At 44.7% G+C, this 21,833-nt stretch overlaps 1 protein-coding gene across 5 annotated transcripts in view; it reads right to left on the bottom strand.

The window, feature by feature from the left end:
• The window catches only part of STAM (signal transducing adaptor molecule), a 149,562-nt gene that overhangs the window by 85,359 nt on the left and 42,370 nt on the right, over nt 1–21,833 (bottom strand). For all 5 annotated transcript variants that reach the window (XM_033931287.1, XM_033931284.1, XM_033931286.1 and 2 more), the window contains one exon: nt 14,670–14,816. In XM_033931287.1, coding sequence (XP_033787178.1) covers nt 14,670–14,816 — 147 coding nt within the window. The remainder of the gene's footprint in view (nt 1–14,669; nt 14,817–21,833) is intronic.

Here is a 21,833-nt window from a genome sequence, read left to right as displayed (position 1 = left end):
TGATTGTCTGTGCACAGGAGGAGACTTTGAGGGAAGAGAAGATGTTGGAAAGCCTTGAGGGCATAAAACATCGCTCTGAGTTCCAGGAAATTGATGTGATGCTTCTTTTCCTGGGCTGTCCAAAGGCCTTGAGTTTGGAACTCGTTCAAATGAGCTCCCCAAGCATACGGGGAGGCATCGGTTGTGATGACTAGTTGATGAGGAGGTAGATGGAACAGAAGACCTCTGGATAGATTTGAGGATACCAACCACCATTGTAGAGACTGACGAAGAGATGATGTCACAGATATGTGACGTGAGCAAGGATCTGTCGCTTGGGACCACTGGGTAGCAAGGGTCCATTGAGGTGTGCGCAGGTGAAGACGTGCCAGAGGGGTGACATGCACTGTTGAAGCCATGTGTCCCAATAGTATCATCATTTGTTTGGCAGAGATGGAAGTTTGAGGAAGAACCTGTTGACACAAAACTTGAAGAGTGTGGAGCCGGTTGGATGGCAGGAATGCTCTCATGAGGATCGTGTCCAGTACCGCTCCAATGAATTGAAGCCTCTGAGTTGGGATGAGATGAGATTTGGGAAAATTGATCTCGAACCCCAGAATCTGTAAGAACAAGATGGTTTGATTGGTGGCCAGTAGCACTGTTTGAGGAGAATTGGCCTTTATCAACCAATCGTCCAGGTAAGGGAAAACTTGCAGATGATGTGAACGAAGGAAAGCAGCCACCACAATCAGACATTTGGTGAACACTCTTGGAGATGAAGCAAGTCCGAAGGGGAGAACTTTGTATTGGTAATGACAGTGATTGATCATGAAGCGGAGATACTGTCTGGAGGCTAGATGGATGGGAATATGAGTGTAAGCCTCCTTGAGGTCGAGGGAGCATAGCCATTCGCCCTGATTGAGAAGAGGATAAAGAGTTGCTAAAGAAAGCATCTTGAATTTCTCCTTGACCAAGCATTTGTTGAGATCTCGAAGATCTAAAATGGGCCTGAGATCTCCTGTTTTCTTTGGAACTAGAAAGTAACGGGAGTAAAATCCCTGTCCTTTCTGGTCTAGAGGAACTTCTTCTATGGCGTTTAGAAGAAGGAGGGATTGAACCTCTTGTATCAGGAGAGAGGATTGATGAGTGTTCAAAGCAGACTCTTTTGGTAGACTTTGATCGGGAGGAGCCTGGAAGTTGAGAGAGTAGCCATGGCGGATGATGTTGAGGACCCATTGGTCGGATGTAATGATCTCCCAACGGCTGAGATAATGGGTCAGGCGCCCTCCTATCGGTTGGGGAAGATGGGCAGATGGTGTAATATTGGCTATGCTCAGGAGAAACACGTCAAAAGGGTTGAGTAGACTTTTGAGGTGGTGGAGGTTTCTGTTGTTGTTGCGCCTGCCTCTGAGGTTGACGTTGTTGTTGCTGTCGTTGACGTCTAGGCTGTTGAGTAGCCTGAGGCAAGGGGCGAGCAGCATAGCGGCGTTGGTAGGCCGATTGTTGACGGAAAGGCCTAGTAGGGGGAGTCTTCTTTTTATTCTTTAGGAGAGTATCCCAACGTGTCTCATGCGCCGATAGCTTCTGTGTGGTGGAATCCATGGAATCACCAAACAGCTCATCCCCTAAGCAAGGTGCATTTGCTAGACGGTCCTGGTGGTTTACCTCCAGTTCTGAGACCCTGAGCCATGCCAACCTGCGCATAGCCACTGACATAGCCGTGGCTCTAGAAGTCAATTCAAAGGTGTCATAAATTGATCTTACTAGAAACTTCCTCAACTGGAGAAGAGAGGAGGTACAGGTGTTAAAAGTAGATTTTTTGCGATCAGGCAGATATTTCTCAAAGGTAGAAATTGTTTGGATTAAATGCTTTAAATAAAATGAGAAATGAAAAGCATAATTTCCTGATCTGTTGGCTAGCATGGCGTTTTGATATAACCGCTTGCCAAATTTGTCCATTGATTTTCCTTCTCTGCCAGGAGGGACTGAGGCATACACATTAGCTCCCGCTGATTTCTTTAAAGTGGATTCCACTAAAAGAGACTCATGCGGGAGTTGGGGTTTATCAAACCCAGGAATAGGTATCACCCTGTATAAAGAGTCCAGTTTTCGAGGGGCTCCAGGGACAGTCAGGGGAGTCTCAAGATTTTTATAAAACTTTTCTCTCAATATATCATGGAGAGGAAGTTTAAGAAATTCCCTTGGAGGCTGGTCAAAGTCCAATGCATCAAGAAATGCCTTAGATTTCTTTGACTCAGCCTCCAAGGGAATAGACAAGGATTCACACATTTCCTTTAAAAAAGAAGGAAAAGATGTGGAATCTGGATGAGAAGAGGGATTGGTAACAAGGCGTTCCTCCTCATCAGAAGAGCATTCACCTTCAGATAGAAAGGGCTCTTCAGAATCACCCCACAAATCAGGATCCCTAACCTGAGAGCCATGGTGTCGAGACTCTGGTGTGGAGGGTTCCAGGTGTCGGGTTTTATGGGTGGACTTGCCCGACCTCATGGATACGGTACCAGGCGATGCAACCTGTTGTGCTGGTACCGAGGTTTGTACCGCCTGGTGGTGAGATTTAGGCTCTGGAGCTAAAACCGGCATCGAAGTCGATGAGGTGGTAAGACCCGGTACCGACAAAGTGGATGCCGATAAAAGAGGGCGTTCCACTATCGGTACCGGTGGCTCAGACCGTACCGGAACTGGAAGGTTCTGGGGCAAAAGAGCAGGCAGTAGCTGTTGGAGTTGCTCTCTCAGCTGTACCTGCAGAACGGCGGCAATACGCTCGTCCAGTGAAGGCACCGGTACCGCTTTTTTCTTTTGCGGTACCTTGGGTGCCGCTCGACACTCCGACGAAGAACCCGATGTCGAGGGGCTAACTTCAATCGGAGCGGAGCGCTTCCGTGGGTGCCTCGAGGTCGGCAGGATTGGACTCACTGCAGTAGAGACCGGAGGACGCTCCAGCGGGGAAGGCTTCTTAGCCGGCTTACCTGCTGGATGCGACGCCGGTGCGGTATCGCGCGGTGTCGATGAAGTCAGTGCCGATTGAGATGTAATCGATGTCGGTGCCGGTACGTTGGAATCGGACATCTCGGCACCGAAAAGCAACCGCTGCTGGATTTGGCGGTTTTTAAGAGTTCGTTTTTTCAAAGTTGCACAGCGGGTGCAAGTGGACGCTTGATGGTCGGGACCAAGACACTGCAGACACCAGTTATGCGGGTCTGTCAGCGAGATTGGCCTAGCGCACCGCTGGCACTTTTTAAACCCGGGCTGAGGGGGCATGAAAGTAAAGACAGCCTCTGCCAAATCGAAAGCCGAGGCTTCGATTGTGGCAACAGGCCCCGCCGGGGCGAAACGAAAAATGAAAGAAAAACAATTAAGTTTTTTTTTTTTTTTTTTTAGAAAAGAAAAAGAAAGAAAGAAATAAAGAAACCTTTATTAAAGCAAAGGTTTACGCGAGCGGGAAGATCGAAAAAATTTTCCTCAACAGCCGTTGAGAAAACGCGTCTTCTTAGCTCCGCGGAAACTAAGAAACTGGGGACCGCGCGCCTCTGTCGGGCGGGAAGGCACTCGCGCGTGCGCGGTGCGGCCTACCAGAACTTTCCAAGTTCTTAGAGTGCAATCACTCTAAAATTGTCCGTACCGGGGCTCCGTCGGTGCCGTCACCCATCAGTCAAGAATATGCTGCCTGCTTGTCCTGGGATAAAGTTAGAATCCAGGGAGCGCAAGGTGCGGAAGGGTACATAAGGGATTTTTTGGAAGACAAGAAAGAAAAGTGAGACCTAAATAATAAGCCTTATGAGTAAGCATTAATAATTTTTTTAAAAAAGTAGTGTATTGGGAACCAATGTACCATATATACCTGAATATAAACCAAGATTTTTGGGCCAAAAATGGGGGGTCTCGGTTTATATTTGGGTCAGCGCTAACCCGCCCCCTCCCGAACCTGTTGCAGGCCTGCCATGAGACCTGGTGGTCCAGCAGTGGCCGGGACAGGAGGGATCCTTCCTGCCTCCTGTCCCAGCCAAATGTAAGAATTTCTACCTCCCTCCCGCCTCCCCTGCATATCTTTAGTATTCCTGGTGGTCCAGCGGTGAATAGCAGCAGGCGTGACTTTCCTTCGCTCCTGCCCATGTAGAGACGCTAGCTCAGTGTTCTTCAACCTTTTTACACCTATGGACTGGCAGAAATAAAATAATTATTTTGTGGACCGGCAGTTGAAGAACACTGGACTAAGTCTTGGGCCAGACCCCGCCCATCTCTACCCAATCTCCACCCCAGACCCCGTCCCCATAATAGTACTAATTGTAACACTAGTTTTTCCATTCATTTTTCACAAATACACAATATAATCTTATTAACAACACATAATGAATAACCACAAAATTAAACTACACAAAGCACACTGACAGCAGATGTAAATTCGCAAAATTGACATAATTCAATCACTAAATTCAAAAATAAAATCATTCTCCTTACCTTTGTTGTTTTCCTCCCTCCATGCTATGCTTTACCTACTGGCCTGCTCCCGCCTGGCCAGTTTATGCCACCCCCGGTGTTATCTTCAGGCTGGCTCCCTCTTCCTCACTGATTCAGTGTACAAAGCTGTGGGCAGCGGCTCCTTGCACGTCCCATGCCTCATCTGGAAGCCTTCCCTCTGACATTGCAACGTCAGAGAAAAGGCTTCCGGTTCAGGCGCAGGACACGCATAGGAGCCACTGCCCGTGGCTTTGTGCACTGAATCAGTGAGGAAGAGGGAGCTGGCTTGAAGATAAAGCCGCATCAATTGCACCGTGGACCGGCAGTTGAAGAACACAGTTTTAGGCCTGATGCACGTGCTGGCACTGTGGACCGGCACTGGTCCACGGACCAGTGGTTGAAGAACACCGTGCTAGCTGATTGACTGCCATGAACTCACATGTTTTATATTTCTTTAGTAAACAATGGACAGATGAGGGCTAATTAACTTGCATTACAATCCAGCACTAAGACAGTGGGGTCAGAGAGCTTCTTTGATTCATTCTTTAAGAGTACATATCATATGATTTTGTGTATTTCCCAATACAGTACATATTTTCTATTTCCCTTAGTATATTTTAGTTCTTTATAAGCTGTTTAAGAGTTTATTATTTTCTTTACAGAAATATATCTAAATCCTATATAATAAAAGGCTAGCCGCACATGCGCACTCCTATTTGCGTGCTTCCGTGATCAGTAGATCTGTGGTTGCAGGAGTGCGCATGAGCGCTTAGACGTTACCAGCCGCCGATTGCCTCCACAAGCCGGGACCGCAACTAGCCGCCGATCTCCGTTCCTCCGGGGGGGGGGGGGAGGGTTGGGAGGAGAGGGATCGCAGCCGCTCAGCGCCCCCACCGAGGAGCCCAGCAACTTTCCGCTGCCTGGGACTCGAGTCCTTTGCCGCACCCCCCCTTCCCTTCCCGCGGGCCAGACTGGCGATTTAAGCAGCGTGTGCAGCAGTCTTCACAAGCTGCTTCGGGCCCTTCTACTGCCCTTATTTGCTCTGCCGTGTCTCTGATGATGTCATCAGGGACGTGCCAGAGTAAATCAGGGCAGTAGAAGGACCCGAAGCAGCGTGTGAAGACTGCTGCACACGCTGCTTGAATCGCTATGTGTAGTCGGGCCCGCGGGAAGGGAAGTGGGGGGCGGCAAAGGACTCGGGACCGCGTTTGTAGTCATGACCGCGGGAAGGGAAAGGGGGGTAGAGGAAACACTAAAGCAAAAAGTTCTTGAAGATAGAAAGTGAGGTGAATAGGACAACTCCAAAAAATGAGTGCTCCCTGCTGGAACCCTTGAAAAAGCCAGTGTTGGCGAAACGGGTCCCGTCGGGCATTATAGCATCGGAGCAAGATTATTCAAATAAAGAAATGTGAAGAATGACACAAGTTGGTCTGTCATCTTTGTTCAACAATTTTTATTGATTTCTACCAATTTGGATTTTCAATCCTGTTAAGTGAGGATCTTGCATTGTTTGGGGTAGAGGAAACACTAATGCTGCTGCACAGGGAATTGGTGTGGGGGGAGGGAATGCTGCTTTGGACAGACAGACAAGAGGGAGGAAGGGAGACAGAAAGAAAAGAAGAAAGACACAGGGGCAGGTGCACAGGGAACTGGTGTGGGGGGAGGGAAATGGAGGGGGAGGGAATGCTGCTTCGGACAGACAGACAGAGGGAGGAAGGGAGACAGAAAGAAAAGAAGAAAAACACAGGGGCAGGGAGATACACAGAAAGACAGACAAAGGGGGCCAGGGACAGAGACAGACAGAAAGAAAGACAGCGGGAGTCGCGTCAGGAGGGGTGTGGGATGCGGCAGAGGGAACTTTTCCAATGGGTGCAACTGGGCGGGAACCTCTGATCAGGGGCAGAGCAAGGTAAGTGTAACATAGGGATAAGAAGGAGGAGGATAAAAAGGAAAGGACACCTACTGCTGGACAGGGGGAGAAGGAAAGAGGTGCTGATGGACAGGGGGGAGGTAAAACAAAGGGAGAAGGGATGCTGCTGTATAAGGAGAGCAGTGAAGGGATGGTGGTGGACACAGGGGAGGTAAAAGGAAGGGACAATGGACAGGGGGAGCAGGCAAGGGGTGGTGATGGACAGCCAAGGAAAAAGAAAGACAGAAAGCAAGAAAGCGGCTAAGGAGAGAGAGAGAAAGAAATAAAGACAGACACACACACATATATTCTAGCACCCGTTAATGTAACGGGCTATAAGACTAGTATTTCTATAATTTGATACTTTCTTTATAATGTGTTTTAGAAAAGCATTGTTTCAAAGCTCAGGAATGTCTTTGTCTAGATCAGTGTTCTTCAACCACCGGTCCATGGACCAGTGCCGGTCCACAGAAATTTCCTGCCGGTCCACAGGGCCAGCACGTGCATCAGGCCCAAAACAGTGTTCTTCAACCGCCGGTCCACGGTGCGATCAATGCGGCATTATCTTCGAGCCAGCTCCCTCTTCCTAACTGATTCAGTGCACAAAGCCACGGGCAGTGGCTCCTACGGGCATCATGCGCCTGAACCGGAAGCCTTCTCTCCGACGTTGCAACGTCAGAAGGAAAGCTTCCAGATGAGGCACGGGATGTGCAAGGTGCAATTAGTACTATTATGGGGGTGGGGTCTGGGGTGGAGATTGGGTAGAGAAGGACATGGTTTGGCCCCTGACTTAGCCCCGTGTTCTTCAACCGCCGGTCCACGGACCGATGCCGGTCCACAGAATAATTCTTTTATTTCTGCCGGTCCATAGGTGTAAAAGGTTGAAAAACACTGGTCTAGATCACGCGTAGGAATAGTCCTGCCTTCTGTATGCCTTATATGGAAATGCTCTAACCAAGGACTGGAGAGATGACGTACCACAGCTATTTTGATAGCATATAAGAGGGTGTCCAGCCTTTGCACTTGCAGATTTTTCTCCACAGAGACATGAAGTAAAGTCTTGTTGTGAGAACTTTGTCCCTCCACAAATATAAAATATATTTTTGTAGAATTTAATTATGGAAATAGCTGCAGTTATTACTAATTGCCATTTTAATAGAAATTGAATAAATATTTAATTGAAAATGTATACAGTTGTGTGAGTTATTGATTTAAAGCAGCCATGTTGAGTGGAGATGCCAAATCCCGCACTCAGTAAGTGTTCTGGTGGCTTGAGACCACTGGGTGGAGTGTCCACTAAGGTTCCCTGAGATGTAGACTTGCAAATTGGGTCACATAAACAGTAGATGCCATGTTGCGAGAAGATATAGCATTTGACATGTAGTTATGCTCCAGAGACAGAAGACTTTGTGACAGATCCGGAGTAGTGTGGAACCTTTGCTGTGGTAGAAAGGCATGAGCCTGAATTGTGTCCAAAAGTGCACCAATGTACTCTTTGAGTGGGTTGGAGATGGGATTTCTCGTAAATGACTGCAAATCAAGAAGCTCTAAGAGACACACTGTTGAATTCATGGCTTGTTGATATTGATGAGACATTGAAGCCTTGATCAACCAGTCATCCAGATAAGGGAACACGTGGAAACCGCATGAGCGGAGGGTTGCAGCCACTACCACTAAACATTTTGTGAATACTCTGGGTGCCGAAGCTAGTCCAAATGGAAGCACCTTGTACTGAAGTTGCGTGTTCCCATTCAAAAGCAAAGATATTTCATGTGAGCTGGGAGGATGGGAATGTATGTGTAGGCTTCTTTGAGATCCAAAGAGCAGAGCCAGTTGTTCTTCTCCAACAGTGCTAATAGGGTTCCCAGAAAGGCCCTAGAATTCCCAGAGAGACCATAAAGATGGTGGAGTATTTCTTGGACACTCGAATTCACATAGACTTAGAAGATACATTGGTCATGCAATTCTCATGTTTTTTAATTTTTTGTATAGCTTCCTCTATACCAGTGGTCTCAAACTCAAACCCTTTGCAGGGCCACATTTTGGATTTGTAGGTAGGGGAGGGCCTCAGAAAAAATAGTTAATGTCTTATTAAAGAAATGACAATTTTGCATGAGGTAAAACTATTTATGGTTTATAAATCTTTCCTTTTGGCTAAGTCTTAATAATAATATTGTAATTTATAGCTAAAGAGACACATGATCAAGAAACTGTTTTATTTTACTTTTGTGATTATGATAAACATCCGAAGGCCTCAAAATAGTACCTGGCGGGCCGCATATGGCCCCCCAGGCTGCGAGTTTGAGACCACTGCTCTATACAGTCTCCAAACAGGTTGTCTCCTATGCAGGGAATGTTGGAAAGGCAATCCTGCACATTGGTATCATAGTCAGAGATTCTAAGCCATGCCTGTCGACGCATGGCAACGGATACTGCTGATATTCGAGAGACTATGTCAAAACCACCATGTATTTCCTTTTCTCCATGAGGTCATTGGAGATATGTCAGTAAAAGCTTAGATGTTCTGAGGGAATATATTGTTTAGAGAAAAACATTTTCGGCTCAGAGAGAGAAAGACATTTTCTGAACAAGAGATTTCATGTAAAATGTTTGTGTTTATTAAAATTTGATATCCTGCTGAAGCTTACAACAGTTCTTAGAAATAAAAATAAAAGAAACTCCATGAAGATTATTTTTTTTCCCATTGCACCTTCGATACTTACTGCATATGCACATAATGTGATGCCTAGATCTGTATTGCATAGTTGTTTAATTCACTCTCTTTGTCAGGCGTGGCGCCAAGATCTTTTTTGTACCGCTCTTCTACTGATTGTGGGTAATCAAGCTTTTAGTCCTGGTCTGGACCATGTTGTGTTTAAATGCTGGCCTTATACAGGCCTTCAATATCTAGATCAAGTGGTTGTGGATGATGGTTCACTCAGTTCCTTTCAGAAACTTCAGGCAGATTGGTCCCTTAGCCCCACAAATTATTATGCTTACCTACAGTTGGCACGTTATTTTGCTTCTTTGCCTGCTGGTGTGATATCTAAAGGTTTTAAAAACACACTTTTTGTTTTTTCACTGATGACTGATGGGACTGGCTTTCGGTCTCCCAGTATCGGAAGCTATTAGAAAAGCTTCAGTGGCGTCAGGATTATCAGATAATCTTAGACCAGTGGTGGAGAGATTTGGGCGATGGGCTCCGGCTCACTTCCCTGATATCTATTGTTGCTTTGGCTATACACACACACACACACAGTTCACAGTACAGAACTCCAGGAATATCACTTTTGTACAATACACTGCGCTTATATTTCACAGAAGCAAGCTTTTCATTTTGGGAGAATCTCTGTATACATTTATGTCTTAAATGTCAAGAGGGGGATAATTCATTTGGGCATGGACTCTGGTTATGCTCGAAAATTCAGACTTTTTGGCAGGCAGTGCAGACTTATCTACATACTTTATTTGACCATAACTTCCCATTTCATCTGGAGGGTATGGTGTTTCTTTCAGTGGGATTCCTGAATGGTCACTCTCAGGGGGTGGGGGGGAGGAGGGATCTGCTTTTGAGTAAAAGCTATATTCTAGGAGGAAAAGTATATCCTCAGCCACTGGTTATAAGACTCTCCACCCTCCATTTGGTATTGGAGGAACAAGTTTCATGTCTTAATGTTGTGGGAATCTACTCTAGGACAGCGTTTCTTAACCTTTTCAAGCCAAGTACCCCCTAAGACTAACAAATATCAAACGAGTATCTCCGCTCAAACTCCGCCTAAAACTTCTCCCCAGACACCACCCCATAATAATAATACTAATTGTAATGCAATTTCTTCCATCCATTTTTCATATAGACACAATATAATCTTATTAATACATAATGGTAACCACAAACACAAAGCACACTGTATGCAGAGAAAATGTTAATTACAGTATTTATATTCAGGATTTTTTCAAAAGATGTCAAAGCAGATAACTTTAAAATATGCAATGTCACCTAAGTAAAAACTATAGAAAAATAGACAACTATAGTGCAAAATATAGACAGCAGATATAAATTCTCAAAACTGACACATTTTGATCACTAAATTGAAAATAAAATCATTTTTCCTACCATTATTGTCATGAGTCTCTGGCTGCACTTCCTTCTAACTGTGCATCCAATCTTTCTTTCTGCCTCCTGCATGCTTCCTCTCCTCCAGACCTCATTCCATTCCCCAACCAACATCTTTCTCTGTCCCTCCAACTTTTCTTCCTCTCTCATCCCCAGATCATTTTTCAGCACGGCCCACCAGCCCTATGCCATTTCCCCATCTATCATTCCTCTCCAACACCATGCCACATTTCTCCTTCTATCACTATGCTTAACATTCCTCCCCCCTTGCATCCCCTTCAATCTATCCCTCTGTTCCCTCTCCACAACCATATCCAACATTTCTACTTCTCATCCTTCTATTTCCCATGCATCTCACTCCTCTCTATGCCCAATTTTCCTCTTCCTTTCCCCATATGCACCATCTCTTTCCCTCTCACTCACACACTCAGGCCCAACAACTGTCCCTTTCTATTCCCTCCCTCCCTCCATTCTTCCTATGTCCCAAATTAGTGCCCCCTTCCTCCCTCCTTCCTATGTCCCAAGTTAGTGCCCCCTTCTTCCCTGACACACCGAAGCCTACCTACCTCCCTTCCACACCGAAGCCTGCCTACCCGCCGCCTGTTCCTCCTTTCCGCCGCAACTCCAGGAAGGGAAGGGCCAGGCGCATGCAGCGTTTGCACGCCGTCGGCCCACAAGCTTTCCCCCGACGTCATCGATTGGCTGGCCCGGACCTTCTCTCCAACGTCAGAATTGAGATCAGAGAAGGCTTGTGGGCTGGCAGTGTGCAATCGCTGCACGTGCCTGGCCCTTCCCTTCCCGGAGTTGTGGCAGCAGGCGGCGAGCAGTGGTGGCGGGCGGGGAGCGGGCATCCCGCATACCCCCAACATACCTGCACACCCCCTAGTGCAGACATGGGCAACCTACGGCCCGCGGGTCATATCCGGCCCATTTATTATTTTGGGATTTAAAAAAATTCTTTATTCATTTTTAAAACTACAGTTGTGCACAATAATTAGTACATCTACATAGAATATTAAAATTAAATCACAATAAACTTACATGAATTAATGACAAAAAATTATTTCCCCCCACCCTTTCATCAGATTCTGATTGGCTGCCGTGGCTGAAAGTCCCCTGCAGCAAAAATGTTTTTTTCAGCGATGGAAGGTAACAAAGGCAGAAATTGATTCATGATTTCCAGATGGAAACGCTATAAGGACTCTTCTGGCATGGATAGAAGGAGGAAGACATACAGGTGAGGAAATCCCCGTTACTAGCTGTAATTTTTTTAAGTAGAAAGGGGGACGAGGAGGGAGTTAAAAGAAGTGGCAGACTGAGGGTGGAACTAAATAAAGGGGAAGAGTTTATGGTACTGGAAACGGAGGAGGAGGGATAATGGATGGAAGGAAGGAGGGGGGGAAAAAGGGATGGTGAGCAGTGATTACATTACATTAGTGATTTCTATTCCGCCAATACCTTGCGGTTCAAGGTGGATTACAAAAGAAGTTATCTGGCCATTTCCAGAAGAATTGAAGAGTAGAGCAAGTTGCTTCAGAGAATTGGGATGAGTCTTGCGGTGTTAGTTTGTCTTCAAGGACGTCTTAAATAGGATGGTTTTTATTTGTTTTCTAAACGATTTGTAATCTGGAGTCATTATCAGTTTCAAGTTTATTAATTTTTAATATGCCGACCATCAATAAACTGGAGAGTTGGTAGTCTAGTTTTGCTGCTTGTGTAGCTAGAAGGCCATCGTACAGTTTTTTTTCATTTGACGCCTCAGATTGGGGGTTGCATGAACGGTTTGTGAGTTCTCCTGTGTCTGGTTGAGGTAGTTTGGATTAGGCGGTTGTTTAGGTAGGCAGGCTATCTCCATTTATGGTTTTAAATAGTAGGCAGTAGAATTTGAATTTGAATTGTACTCTTGCTTGTACTGGGAGCCAGTATGAATCGAGGTATGCCGCCGTGATGTGGTCTTGTTTCCTCAGTGAATAGATAAGTCTTAGCGCTGTGTTTTGAACTGTTTGTAGTTGTTTTATCATGGTTGTGGGGCATGGGAGAGTATGTTGCAGTAGTCTAAAAGACCTAGGACTAGGGACTAGATCAAGAGCTGAAATTGTGTTCTGTCGAAGAATTTTTCTAACTTGCCTTAAGTTTCTCATGACTGCAAATGATTTTGTATTGTTTTGTTGATTTGTGGTTGTATGGTACATCATTTGTATTGTTTTGTTGATTTGTGGTTGCATGGTACATCATTTGTCTATTGTCATTCCTAGAAGTTTTATAGTGGGTTGTATGGGGTATGTGATTGAGTTTATTACTAGATTTGTAATAGAATTGACGTCGGGGAGCGGAATGCTGGTCAGCACGACGCTTCTGCAGGGAGAGCTTGGGGTGGCGGTGGCTTGGGGGCCTGTTCCCTGATGGCGGTGGCAAACCTAGTGGCTTGGGGGAGGGCAGGGAGAAAGAAAAAAGGGGGCAGGCAGGGAGACACAGAAAGAAAGGAAACAGAAAGAAAGGGGGAACAAGGAGACAGAAAGAAAGGGGGCATGGAGAGAGAGAGAAAGAAAGGGAGGCAGGGAGACAAAGAAAGTAGTGGGCAGGGAGAAAGAAAGAAAAAGTTGGGGAGAGAATGAGGTCTGAAGGAGGGAAGAAAGAAGGGAAGAAATATTGGATGCACAGTCAGAAGAAGAAAGTGCAACCTGAGAATCATGAAATCACCAGACAACAAAGGTAGGAAAAATTATTTTATTTTCAATTTAGTGATCAAAATGTCTCCGTTTTGAGAATTTATATCTGCCGTCTATATTTTGCACTATGGCTCCCTTTTACTAAACCGCAATAGCATTCAGCACAGCTCCCTGCGCTAAAAAATGCTATCGCGGTTTAGTAAAAAGGGAGGGGGTATATTTGTCTATTTTTGTATGGTTACTACTGAGGTGACATTGCATCTGCCTTGACCTCTTTGAAAAAAACCCGGAATATGAATGTTAACATTTTCTCTACCTTTCAGTTGCTTTGTGTTTTTTAAAATTTTTTTATTGTTGGTAGATCATTTTGACTTGGTCATTTTAAAAGTAGCTCGCAAGCCCAAAAAGTGTGGGCACCCCTGCTCTACACATATGGAGCTTGGATGATCCCTTGGATGTAAGCACTGACTCAGACTAATGGACCTGAACCAAGAAATTCCATTCAGGATATAAGCTTGCTCTGAAGTTTTATGTTTACATTACATTAGTGATTTCTATTCCGCCATTACCTTGCGGTTCAAGGCGGATTACATAAAAATTGTCATGAAATTAGGTAATACATAATGGGTAATTTGAACATTTTAGATTTGATAAAGAGTAGATAGTATAGTAGGTGAAGGTTATAGTAGGTTTAGTATGGTGCACCCCTTTTTACACAGGAAGTTTCTGCAGGCCACCGCATAAAGGGACAAAGGCAACATCTAAGAAAGATGATCTGCTAGACTGCACAGTCAACCAACTTCAATGCTAAACAGGTTTTCTTCATTTTCAGTAGCCACTCTTCTGCTTCCTAATGCACTCAGTCAAAAAAAGGTCCCGTTTTCTAGTCCTCAGGGAAATGAGTGCACACTCACAGCAGTCTTCCTGCTGGAGAGCATTTTCTGGCTATTTTGCATTTATAGGTTGGGCAGGCCCTGAAGCCTGGCTTAGTTTGCATCATTTTTTTAAGGAGCCAACAAAAAAACAATTATAAAAAAATATATGAACGGGTGCTGAAAAGTTCACAACTCAACCAAGAAGAGAATGATATAGATATGGTTCAATCAGTGATCTGAAACAATGTGAACACATAGAATTTTGTTTATGCAAATTGAAACTTAACAAAATAAGATAACACAAAATAATGCTCAAAATTTAGGAAGTTGGTTGGTTGGGCTGAGAACTTTTCAGCACCCCTCATACTAAGGAGGATAATGAAAACAGTGCGGATAAAACACAAAATGATAACTAGTAACTAGTGTTCTCTATAATCAGCAGGATTATTCAAACACACGAGTGATATCCTCCAATTGCACCATTTCTCTTATCTCAGAGGGTGCCAAATATGTTTAATTTTTTAATAGAATTAAAGTTGTAGAACTGTGTTAACTTGTAATGAATACTTTTACATTCTAAAAGTATATTATATTTTGCTACAGCTTGGTATGGATATGGGCATATTGATTTATGTCATTATACATACCTGTGAACCAATGGCTGGAAACATAACACCTTGCTCCTTAAGATTTTTTATCATAGCTGATATTAGACTAAGCTGAGGATCATTCTTGAAGTCATCTCCCCATTCCACCATGAGGGCTTTTAGCTTTTCACAAACTTTTGGATGACCCTAAAGAAAGATAAAAGAATTTAGATTAACAAGCCACTGACATGATCTGTTTCTTTTTACAGATATCTTATGTTAACAAAAATACTCAGAATCAAAATACTAAACATAGTAATACAATGCACATTCCTGCCAGCTCATCACTAGCAAGATCCAACATGCAATATCAGATATTAGAAACTGCAGTATTTCTGCCTACCAATCAACAAGGCATTCATTACTTGACAATAGCAAATCAATAGCAAACTAATGGCTTGCCGATATTGTTCTAGTTTCTATAAATAGAGCTCTTGGCCGAATATCTCGTTGAAAATGAGGACACCTTAACTTTCAACATGATAAAAGGGGATTCAAAAACAGAAATTAAAAAGTATCAGGGGAAAAAAAATATGGGGACTGTAAATGCACCAAAATAGTTAAATTTACCTTTTTGTCAGTTTTCATAAAATGCTAAATCAATTAAGCTGTGTGTGGAAAATGTGCTGTATGTTTTCTTAGGCTTCTGTGGCTAGCATCATGATTTTTGCAGTTTTCTGGATTTTGCCATGTCTGGGTAGGCAGAACCAAGGTTTCAGCTATCATGTTGTAGCTTTGACCAACGTACGCTATGACCAATGGACTTTCCCACCAAAATTCAAATTGGTGACCTACAGACTTTCCTGCTTCATTCCCCTCAGCCAATAAGGTTTGGGAACCCACTATATATAAAATGTATATATAGGTAGAACCGAGGTTTCAGCCATCATTCATCTCAAGCCCCAGCCAATCAAGTTTGAGGATCCACTATATATAAAGGTAGTCCCTGGCTTTCAAATGGGTTCCGTTTTTAAACCATTCTTAAGTTGAATTTGCATGTAACTCAGATCCTAGTATTCTTCCTACCTCCATGAGGCCCCTCTTACATCCCTTTCCTTCCATTCCACTGTTCTCTCTATCACCACATCCAACATTTCTCCCTCTCATCTCTCTCTTCTCCATTCATCTCTACCTCACTCTTCTACCACCATGTTCAATAATTCTCTCTCCCTCCCTGTGCCCAACAATTCTCCTCTTTCTTCATTTTCCCATGTACATGAGGGGTGTGTTGGACCATCAAAGGTTTAACGAGGACCCCCGTTCATAAGTGTGAGTCCGACAAATCTGCGGCTGCTTTCTTGTTCTTTGCCATTGCCATGAGGTCAAACGTTGGTCTGCCCCAGTGGTTGACAATGGTTTGAAAAGCCTGAGGAGAGAGAGACCACTCTCCCAAGTCCAGAGTTTCTTTGCTGAGGTAGTTTGCCTGCAAGTTTTGTACTCTGGTGATGTAGGCCACTGAAATGGCCAGAAGATGAGCTTTCACCCAACAGAAGAGAGCCTTCACTACCTTCTGGAGCCTGACACTCCTTGAGCCTCCTCGCCTGTTGATGTAAGCCACTACCGTGGTGTTGTCCGAAAACACTCCGACTGCCTTGTTCATCAGCCAGGGCTAAAACTACCTCAGTACTAGGCAGATGGCTCGGAGCTCCAGCCTGTTGATGGACCAACGGCGTGGAAATGGAGACCACCACCCCTGTACTAGACAGTCCTCGCAATGCACTCCCCAGCCTGAGGCTGGCATCCATTGTCAGCGTGGTTCAAGAGTCAATCTGAAGAAGCATCGCTGAAGACAAAGACTGTGAATGGAGCTACCAGACCATGCTGCAGCGGGCAGCTGTCATACAAGGCAGAAGAGCATGCAGAGAGTCCCTCTGCGGGGACCAGCGAAACAGAAGGGAGTGCTGCAGGGGGTGCATATGCGCTCTTGCCCAGGTACCACTTCTATTGTTGCAGCCATCGAAACTAGAACTTGAAGATAGTCCCAGACCAACGGAGTATGTTGTGCCAGGACAGCTGAGATTTGGCTCCAAAGCTTCTGTTTGCGTGCCTATGGCCTTTCTCCATATCGAATCGGACACCCAGGTACTCCAGCGACTGAACAGGCTGCAACTGGCTCTTTTTCAAGACACTGTAGATTGTCATGACGGTCTGACCCACTCTTTCCGCTTCATCCCTTTAGGATGCTTTGCTGCACCAGACATCCAAGTAGGGGTGGACAAGCCAACCCAATTTGCGAAGGTGTGCCACCACCATTACCATCAACTTGGTGAAGGTCCATGGAGCTGTGGCAAGGCTAAAGGGCAGAGCCGTGAACTGAAAATGCTGTTCCAGGACATGAAAACAAAGGAAATGCCTATGATCTGCAAAGATAGGAATGTGTAGGTATGCCTCCATCAGGTCAAAGCTGCCAGAACTCCCTTGGCTGTACCGAGGCAATGACCAAGTGGTAAGAGCGGATAACGTAGCTGGTTTTAAGAAAGGTTTGGACAATTTCCTGGAAGAAAAAGTCCATAGTCTGTTATTGAGAAAGACATGGGGGAAGCCACTGCTTGCCCTGGATCGGTAGCATGGAATGTTGCTACTCCTTGGGTTTGTCTAGGTACTAGGGGCCTGGATTGGCTACCGTGAGAATAGGCTACTGGGCTTGATGGACCACTGGCCTGACCCAGTAAAGCTATTTTTATGTTCTTATATCCTAAATGTTTCCATATGAAAACAATAGTGTTATACATGCACAAATATCTTCTATATATCAGTGCTCCAACCTGGACCATATATGCTTATATATTTTCTAAAGGAAGCCTCAGCCCCACCACTCCACCGCATAAGTACTACCTTACTGCGAGAAGCTTTATATGGCGCCTCATCATTGGCCGTCCTTGTTGGAGCACTGATATATAGAAGATATTTGTGCATTGAGAAATATTCATCTGGACATTTAAATAAGTCAGGCCATTGAAGATCATACTGTATAGTCCATATGAAAACAAGGCACTTTGAGAGCCGTGTTGACGTACTTGAGGTCCAGAATCGGTCTCCACTCCTCGGAGCCTTTCTTAGGCATGATGAAGTATAGCACAGTTACTTACCGTAACAGGTGTTATCCAGGGACAGCAGGCAGATATTTGCACTGATGGGTGACGTCACCGACGGAGCCCCGGTACAGACATTTGAAAAGTGAATTGCAACTTTAAGCTTAGAAAGTTCGCAATTAGCCCGCACCACGCTTGCGCGACTGCCTTCCCGCCCAGAGGAGTGCGGTCCCTCAGTTAAGATAAGCCAGCTAAGAAGCCAACCAGGAGAGGTGGGTGGGTTGTGAGAACATCTGCCTGCTGTCCCTGGATAACACCTGTTACGGTAAGTAACTGTGCTTTATCCCAGGACAAGCAGGCATTCTCACTGATGGCCTTCAAGAAAACAAATTTTGCAAAACTGACTGGCCGTAGTACCCATCCCGTCTGAAAAAAATTTCCAGATAGTAATGTGAAGTGAAGATATGAACTGAGGACCAGGTGGCAGCTTTGCAGATTTACTCAATGGGAGTAGATCTGCAGAAAGCTACAGAAGCTGCCATAGCTCGGACTTTGTGAGCAATGACACGACTCTCCAGAATCAGTCCGGTCTGAGTACAGCAGAATGCGATACAGGCAGCCAACCAGTTGGAAATTGTCCTTTTGGTTACAGGATGACCCAACTTGTTAGGATCAAATGAGATGAAGAGTTAGAGAGATGTTCTATGAGGCTTTGTTCGATCTATGTAGTAGGCCAAAGCACGTTTACAGTCCAAAGTGTGCAGCGCCATTTCTCCTGGATGAGAATAAGGCTTAGGGAAAAAAACTGGAAGAACAATGGACTGATTGAGATGAATGTCCGTAACTTCTTTCGGTAGATGTGTGCGTAGAACATAACATAACATCATACTTAAAAACCACATAACCAAAAGTTCAATGCAGTGAACAAAAGATTAAAAATAACATAACCTAAGGATGATTTAAATTAGTTGGCTAAATTATTTTGAAAAGATGAGTTTTTAATTGAGTTCTAACATGCTTGTAAGAGCAAGCACTACGCAACAGTGGCCTAAATTCCCTGTCATAGAAAGCAGCCTGAAATGCTAGTGTATGTAGAACCACTTTATCATGGTGAAAAAACTGTGAAAGGTGGATCTGCGACCAACGCTTGTAGTTCACTGACCCTCCTGGCAGAAGTAAGGGAAATGAGAAAAACTACTTTCCAGGTGAGAAATTTGAGATGAGCTGTTGCCATTGGTTCAAATGGTGGTTTCATCAACCTGGAAAGAACCACATTAAGGTCCCAGATGACAGGTGGAGGCTTGAGAGGTGGTTTACCATTGAAAAGCCCTTTCATGAATCTGGAGACTAATGGATGAGCAGTGAGAGGCTTTCCCTCAACTGGCATGTGAAAAGCTGAAATAGCACTGAGATGGACTCTGATTAACAGAGGCTGTACCATGCAACCTCAAATCAACAAAGTAATAAAAGCATCATTCATTACTATGAGAAACTTAAGACAAATCCGAAAATTCTTTGACAAGAAACAATTCCAACTTTTGATACAATCTCTTATCCTTTGACTAATTGACTACTGCAAAATACTATACCTCCCTTGCCCAGAGACCATGATAAAGCAATTACAAACAATACAAAATACAGCCTTAAGACTCATCTACTCATTGAAAAAATATGACCACATCACAGAAGCATACCACGACTCACACTGGCTCCCAATACAAGCAAGAATACACTTCAATTCTACTGCCTACTTTTCAAAGCTATTAATGGAGAAAGCCCATCCTACTGTAACAACCGACTAACTCAATCCACCTCAACCAGACACAGGAGAACCTACTCACTATTCACATACCCACCGACCAAAAATGTCAAACGAAGAAAACTATATGACAATTTAATGGCCTCCAAAGCAGCAAAACTAGACAGGCAAATCACCAATCTGCTGTCCTCGACCACAGACTACAAAACCTTCAAAAAGAAACTAAAACCCTACTCTTCAAAAAATACATAAAACCTATTTAACACAACCAGTTCCTTCCCAATCTCCACCCACCACACCCACTACCCCTTTCAAATCTAAAATGTTTCTAATTACCCAACATGTATCGCCTCAAGTTCCTGACAATTCTTATATAACTCCTATGTAATTTCTATGACAATTCTTATGTAAAGTTACAATTCTTGTAACTCCTGATAAATCTTATGTAATCCGCCTTGAACTGCAAGGTATTGGCGGAATAGAAATCACTAATGTAATGTAATGTAATAGATGTGGACTTAAGACCAGTATCAGAGAGATGAAGGAGATAATCCAGCACCAATTCCAATGACAAGGAAGCTGGATCCTGATGATGATGACAGAGAAGAAAACCAAGTCCACTTTTGTTGATAACACTGTTGAGTGGCCGGTTTCCTGGAAGCGTCAATAATAGTGCGGTCAGGATGAGAGAGATGCAATGATGTCAGCACGAGAGATACCAAACTGTCAGGTATAACAACTGCAGGTTGGGATGAAGAAGAGCTCCTTGATTCTGTGTAAGTAGAGTAGGAAATATTGGAAAAAGTATGGGTTTCCTGGTGCTGTGTTGAAGCAGAAGGGAGAACCACTGTTGTCTAGGCCACTGAGGAGCTATGAGTATCATGGTGGCTGACTCCTGCTTGAGTCTGAAAAGAGTTTTCAGGATGAGAGGAGTGGGAGGAAACATATAGAGGAACAGTTGTGTGCAATCTGCTTCCAGGCGGAGAGGAGAGTAAAGCCCAGAGCAGAAGCGGGGCAGTTTGTGGTTGTGGGGAGCTGCAAATAAGTCCACCTGAGTGCCCCATTGTGCATAGATGGACTGAAAAGTTGTCGAGCTGAATGTCCATTCGTGAAGCTGGAGAATTCTGCTGAGGTTGTCTGCCAAGGAAGTCTGTTTGCCCTGTATGTAGACTGCTCTCAGAAAAAGGCTGCGGTTGGTCGTCCAAAACCAAATCTTTTGAGCCTCTTGACAAAGGGGAAGAGAGCCCATGCTTGTTGGTGTAGTACATTGCTACTTGATTGTCCATGCGAAAGAGGAGAACTTGGCCAGTCAGGAGATGTTGAAAAGCTTTTAGTGCATAATACATCGCTCTGAGCTCCAGCAAATTGATGTGAAATTTGCATTCTTCGGAAGTCCAATAACCCTGCGTTTGAAGGCCGCTCATGTGTGCTCCCCATGCGTAGGTAGAAGCATTTATCGTGAGTACCTGGTGACATGGAGGAAGATGGTAAAGAAGATCTCTGGATAGATTGGAAGAGGTCATCCATCAGTGGAGCGACTACAGAAGAGATGAGGTTACAGAGATATGCTATGAAAGCGAATCTGTCACCTGACACCACTGAGAAGCTAGGGCCTACTGAGGTCTGCGAAGATGCAATCTGGCTAGTGGGGTGACATGAACCAATGTGGCCTAGGAGAACCATCATGCGTCTTGCAGAGATGGTTTGTAGCTGAAACATCTGTTGACAGAGATGAAGCAAGGCAGCTAGGCGATCTGGAAGAAGAAACGCCCTCATGAGAGTAGTATCCAGAATAGCCCCGATGAACTGAAGACGTTGAGTTGGTTGGAGGTTGGACTTTGGGAAACTGATTTCGAAGCCCAAGGCTTGAAGGAAAGAAATGGTGTAAGTCGTCGCCAGGGTCACCTCCTGAGAAGATGAAGCCTTGATCAACCAGTCGTCCAGATAAGGAAACGCCTGAAGACCCTGGGATCGGAGGGCTGCTGCCACTACAATCAAGCACTTCATGAAGATTCTGGAAGAAGATTCCAGGCCGAATGGAAGAACTTTGTATTGGTAGTAATGACGACTGATTTGAAGGCAAAGGTATTTTCTGGAAGCCGGATGAATTGGTATATGCATGTAGGCTTCCTTGAGGTCCAGAGAGCATAGCCATTCGTTCTGAGCCAATAGGGGATAAAGGAGGGTGAGAGAGAGCATTCAAAACTTCTCTTTGACAAGATATTTGTTGAGAGCTCGGAGATCCAGGATGGGTCGCAGACCTCCTGTATTTTTGAGGACCAAGAAATATTGGAATAAAAGCCTTGGTCGTGTTGAGAGGGAGGAACTTCCTCGATGGCACTGAGGAGGAGAAATTGAACTTCCTGGAGTAGA

The sequence above is a fragment of the Geotrypetes seraphini genome, chromosome 2 (genome assembly GCF_902459505.1).
Source record: "Geotrypetes seraphini chromosome 2, aGeoSer1.1, whole genome shotgun sequence".
NCBI lineage: Eukaryota > Metazoa > Chordata > Amphibia > Gymnophiona > Dermophiidae > Geotrypetes > Geotrypetes seraphini.
The sequence above is the reverse complement of the archived record's forward strand: the minus strand, read 5'-3'. Positions and strand labels throughout refer to the sequence as shown.